The sequence below is a fragment of the Myotis davidii genome, unplaced genomic scaffold, assembly GCF_000327345.1.
Source record: "Myotis davidii unplaced genomic scaffold, ASM32734v1 scaffold130, whole genome shotgun sequence".
Lineage (NCBI taxonomy): Eukaryota > Metazoa > Chordata > Mammalia > Chiroptera > Vespertilionidae > Myotis > Myotis davidii.
Window position 1 is genome coordinate 1164625 of NW_006285040.1, and position 5585 is coordinate 1170209.

Below are 5585 nucleotides of genomic sequence, written 5' to 3' on the forward strand. Positions count from 1 at the left end.
AACAGAATGACTTTCTGGAAGCTGGAAGCTGGGGAAATCGGTCGGCATTTTAATTAGGCTGTCTTTGCAGGCACCTGTAACTGAACACTCTCGGGGTCCACCACCCACATGTAGCAAACACTTGTTCATAAGCTGGAAATGAAGAAATGTTTCTTGTCAAGTTCTTAAGGCCTCCTTGCTGCTGGTAGCAACCCCCAGGTAAAGACCTGCATTTCTGCGGTTGCTTTATTGTCCTGAGTTTTGATCAGAGAATTTCCCCCAGCAAGCACTCCTCCTCAGGTTCTCCCCAAAGCCAGCGAGGACAACTCTCCCAAAGACCACAAGCAAAGGACAGTGGGGGTCTTCGCCCTCATGTCTAGGGTAGATGAAGAACTAACTACTGGAAGTACTGATACCAAAGGACGCCAATCAATGTTAACCCCAGGGTTTGAGAGCTCATTTGCAGACAATGTATACAAGTGAACATTTAAAAAAACACACAGAAAAAGGGCTATACAATTCTAAATGCAAATTAAGAAGCTAATGTAAATCTTGAGGTATCCATAATGGAGAAAAGGGACAGAAGAGGCAAGAGAGTCAAGGATGACTTAATTCTCTCCACAAGATGGGACGACCTTACACAAATACCTCGTGTTACTCTGTCCACAGAGTACAGGCCATGGGTGACTAGAGGAGAGGGGATGACTCAGGTAACAGCAAAGAGTTATTTTTCTCTATACTTAGCACTAGTCCGACCTTTGACAGAAAGCGAAATTAGAAGATTTGGCCTGTGTCCAGAGGACAACAGTCATAAGATTTAAAGGAATGGAAGAAAAACAAAGGCTTGAACTGACTCACAGTAAAGCAAGTGGACAAAGAATATTGAGCAGAAATTGTCCTGGTCAAACTGCATTTGATAACAATCAGTCACTCTTATCTTGTGTTAACTGTATCCAGATAACTTAGCAATGAACATAGGGAGGCTTTAGAAGATTGTAGATTCTGGTTTATGAGATTAGAGTATTTAGAAAACCAGAAGGATTTATCTCCAGATCAAAACAAAGAAAGGCAATATTTGGCAGGGGACTCCTCGGAGATGAGAGGTCTGACCCTTTCTTGTGTTTGCAGCGGGTCCTCTGTAAGGTGGGCAGGACACACTGGAGAACAAGCAGAATGAACCGCTGCAACAGCTGCTGGAGGAGCCACTGCACCTGGAAGTCTGGGCCGGTGTGTGGCCCACGTCCCACCAAGCAGCAGGGGTGGCGGGAAGAATGCTGGGGTCAGAGGCAGGTTCTCATCCCAGCTCTGGCACCAGGACACTGAATAACCATGGACACCTGGCTGGACTTCTTCGTTGTCCTACATTTCATTTGTAAAGTCAGTAGATTACACTAGACCATCTCCTGCCCAGTAAAAGTCAATTCATTATAACTGTCCACAAGGCGCCACCTATTCTGGTTCCTCACCACCTGTCTGGATCATCTCCCCTCCTCGTATCAGCACCTTGGCCTTTCTTGGAATACCACACCCATTCCCACCTCAGGGCCTTTGCATGTTTTCCCTCTGCCCAGAATGTTCTTCCCCAGGATACTCACAGGCCTGGCTTCCTCACATCTTTCAGGTGAGTCTAATAGCACATTCTCAGTGAGGACACACGATAGCAAATCCTCCCTCCCCACCACCCCCCAATGCACACACACACAAAACAATCCTATCCCCCTTCAGCTTAAAAGAAATCTTGTCCTTCCTTTTCCATTAACAGTATCCCACCATATATATATATATTTTCCATATATTTTAAAAATACAGAACATATCTATAATAATAAAAAAATCTGGATGAAGCCACTGTGGTGGGGGCTGAAGCAGAGGCAGTTAGGGGTGATCAGGCAGGCAGACAAGCAGTTAGGGGTATTCAGACAGGCAGCAGAGTGGTTAGAGGTGATCAAGAAGGCAGGCAGAGGGGTTTGGGGCAATCAGGCAGGTAGGCAGAGGCGGTTAGGGGCGATCAGGCAGGCAGGTGAGCGGTTAGGAGCCAGTGGTCCCAGATTGCGAAAGGGATGTCCGAGGGGTCCCGGATTGCTAGAGGGTGCAGGCCAGGCTAAGGGATGCCCACCCCCATGGACAAATTTCATGCACCAGGCCTCTGGTAAAAAATGAAAAATTAAGGATACAGGTGCCAAAGGCCAGAGGTAGCTAGAAAAGTGTGCCATATGAAAAGCCTTATTACCTTGTTTTAAAAGCTGTAGCTAACATAAATCTTAGCTTAGTTTTCCTTTGATCTAGCTTCCCCTGCTCTACCTCTGAATGTTCTACTTATTTGTTTGCTTATTATCCAGAGGTTGTCTCTCCAAGGGCAGGGACTTCTATCTGCTTTGTTCACTGGCATTTCCCTGGTACCTGGAAGAGTACCTGGTATGTAACAGGAATTCCGTAAGTTTTGATGAATGGACACATGCATGGATGGGTGGAAGGGAGGGCAGGTATAGCTCTTTTTGTTTGTTTGTTTTTTTATGGTTTTTTTTAAGTTGAATTTTTTAGAGAGAGAGGAAGGGAGAGAGATAGAGAGATAGAAACATCGATGAGAGAGGAACATCATCAATTTGCTAACTCTTGCATGCCCCTCACTGGGGATTGAGCCCGCAACCCGGGCATGTGCCCTGACTAGGAATTGAAACCGCGACTTCCCAGTTCCTGGGTCGATGCTCAACTGCTGAGCCACACCGGCCAGGCTAAGTACAGCTCTTTACAGTGTCTTCCAGCTCTGAGGTCTGTGGGCTGTGGGGTCCATGTCAAGGACTCTCCTCTTTCACCACTGTACCAGGATGGACTCTGTAACCACATGAAATAACAAGCCACCCCAGAGCCAGATGGGCTATGCCTTCACTCCACTGCAGAACTTCTCCAATGCTGGGTTCCACATGCTCCATGCCCTGAGCCAAAGGGCCATGTATGCCCTGTACTCTCAGCAATTGTTATGTATGGGAAATTATTTTATATTTGATAAATGTGTTCTATATATTTAAATATATTTATTGGTATTCAGCTCCATTTTTTCCCTAAGGCAAAATTAATATAATTTTGGAGAACATGGTTACATCCATCTCCTTTGGCTAATTCTTCATCTAAAATGCCCTGGCAGAAAGAGCAGTAAGCTTCCCTACCTCCAGTACCACACTATTAATTTGACCTGAAGTGAGAAGAGGTGGGTGATGCTCCCGTGTGCATCTGGGCCAGTTCCACTAGATGGCAACATGGCCAGGGTGCTGGTATCCAAGGGTGACATTTACCAGCAACATGGACAAGAGAAGCTCCCACAGTCCCTCCACCCCGACCCCCGTTCTCTCCCACACTCATCCCCTTGCCTTTTCACATTCAGCCTGGCTTTCTTCAACCGGTAATGAATCACTTGCTCTGAAATGGTTCATGCTTATTCCCGAATGTGTTTGACTTACTCCAGCCTTGGAAGCTTTATGTATGCTTCTTCTTTCTGCCAAAGTATATAACTCCCCCTCCCTTTGGAACCCTACCCAAAATCCCCTTCTTCTGTAAAACCTTCCCAGTCAAACTTGGCTCTGATCCCAACTGCATATGTGCCATGATATACAGTCACAGACACATAACCATTTTTCTCTATCAGATAGAATATGCCTATATGCGTATAGAGAGAAAGCTGACAGAGAATCACGTGCACAGCTCCAGGCGTCTGGTAGGCAAATGAACACTGAACACAAAGGATGTGCCGGTGACCACATTCTGTATCACCGGCTAGCTGACAAGCATTCAATTAATGAGTCAAGACTCTAGATCTATGAATGCCCACCTATGTCTCCACACTTTCAGTTCCTTTCTAACATTCAATTTAAGCTCCAGAAAGTTTTTTGAGCAGGAAAATTCTAGATAAACTTCAATAAATATTATACGTAAACTTGAAAAAAATTGTATAAATGCTCTCTTTATTTTAATCCTCAAAAACTTTCCAAATTTGCCATGACAAAATTAAGTATACTTGTAGAAGCATTCGATATGGCTGAAAACAAGCCTAAGGTGTATTTTAAAAGTACAAGAAGGGCATATATATATATATATATATATATGATAAAATTGCTTATTGGCTGTTAGAGGAAATGGTAGCAGGGATCGTCTGACAAACATCGACACAATGGGAGAACAGAAATAAACATCCTTGAGTTTGCAGGCCATCACATGGCGTTACTGCCATTCCCAGACCACTGGCAACCGGAGATGCCTTAGAGTTAATAAACTTGTGGAAATTATAAAAAAAAGAAGAAACTTTAAGTGAAAAAGCTATCCAATCTTTTCAGAGCCCCATCTCTGAAACATCTCAAGTCTTCATTTGTCTACAAATGAAACTGTCTACATGCAAATTATAGATGCCATTTTTCCACCCACAATAGTCAAACCTCCCTTAGCTTAACACCAGTTCTCCACACCCAGAGTCACAGCAAAAGAAAAGCCATGATTTGTTGAACACAACCACTTTAAAGCTGCCACCAAAAGTCATTCCCTCGTAGACAACACCGGGTTACTTAGTCATCTGAACTCTCCATCAGGTTCCGTCATGCACATTAAATCCAAGTTAGTGTGAGGGCAGTTTTAACTCACCTAGTTTCAGCATTTTCTCCCTGTCAATCAGGACGGCCTCACAGAGTCTTGGCAGAGTCACACCAACTGGAGCGACGCGCACAGCCACCCTGTTGTATGCTATGGCATCTGTCTCAACCTCAGAAAGAGTCCGTCCTTCCCGAGAGTAATTCAGAAAAATCTATACCGTCCTTTAGAAAAATCCACCATGAGCGTACCACGCAAATGCACAGAAGACACTGGTCAACAACAGTCACTTTAAAAGTTGTCCTGCTTGTTATTCTGGGAGCTGGGTTTCGTCACCCGTCGTGGAATGCATTCGGTAGCCTTTAATTGTGACTCCAGATAGATCTCCACATCCCAGTGAGGAGGGACTGGTTGCTGCCTGCACTTGCTACCTGTAAACCACGACTACACAAGAACACAGAGATTACCTGTGATAGGCGAGCAGGAGGTATTTTCAAAATCAAGCAGAAACAGGAAGTCTAATGTTTCAACATACTTTTAAAAAAAGGGAGTAGCCCCAATCATAGATGCCTGGACAAAAGAAAATCAAAAAACACCTCATTCCTACCTGGCCAGTATAAACATGAATGTCTATTAATAGGAAGTACTGCTCGGAGGTATTCTTGTTCTCAGAACTAGAGAACAGAGTTTGGGCAATGCTTCTACTTAAAATCTTTGTTCTTTCACTTTTGAAGAGAATATAAGGTTTTTATTTTTTAAAAAGCCCACCTGGTGTGGCTCAGTGGTGAAGCGTGCCAACCTATGAACCAGGAGGTCATGGGTCGATTCCTGATCAGGGCACATGCCCAGGTTGTGGGCTTGATCCCCAGTGTTGGGTGTACAGGAGGCAGCCGATCAGTGATGCACTCTAATCACTGATGTTTCTTTCTCTTTCTCCCTCTCCCTTCCTCTCTAAAATCAATACAAATATATTTACAAAAATAAAATAAAATGTACATATGACTGTACCTAGACACACACAATATATACACATAC

General features: G+C 44.2%; 1 protein-coding gene and 1 long non-coding RNA gene across 3 annotated transcripts in view; one reads left to right on the plus strand and one right to left on the minus strand.

Annotated features, from left to right (window-relative positions):
• The window catches only part of LOC107181762, a 2326-nt gene extending 1083 nt beyond the window's left edge, over window positions 1-1243 (plus strand). Inside the window, exons 2-3 of the long non-coding RNA XR_001512464.1 lie at window positions 71-198; window positions 1108-1243. This is a non-coding gene — a long non-coding RNA (uncharacterized LOC107181762). The remainder of the gene's footprint in view (window positions 1-70; window positions 199-1107) is intronic.
• TNFAIP8 (TNF alpha induced protein 8) overlaps window positions 1-5046 on the minus strand; it is a 63874-nt gene extending 58828 nt beyond the window's left edge. Inside the window, exon 1 of one of the 2 annotated variants that reach the window (XM_015558443.1) lies at window positions 4605-5046. In XM_015558443.1, coding sequence (XP_015413929.1) covers window positions 4605-4617 — 13 coding nt within the window. In that variant the 5' untranslated portion in view covers window positions 4618-5046. Of the gene's footprint in view, window positions 1-2208; window positions 2231-4604 lie in introns of those variants that run through there. The other variant, XM_006755259.2, reaches the window with a different exon arrangement.
• Window positions 5047-5585: the final 539 nt, after the last annotated feature.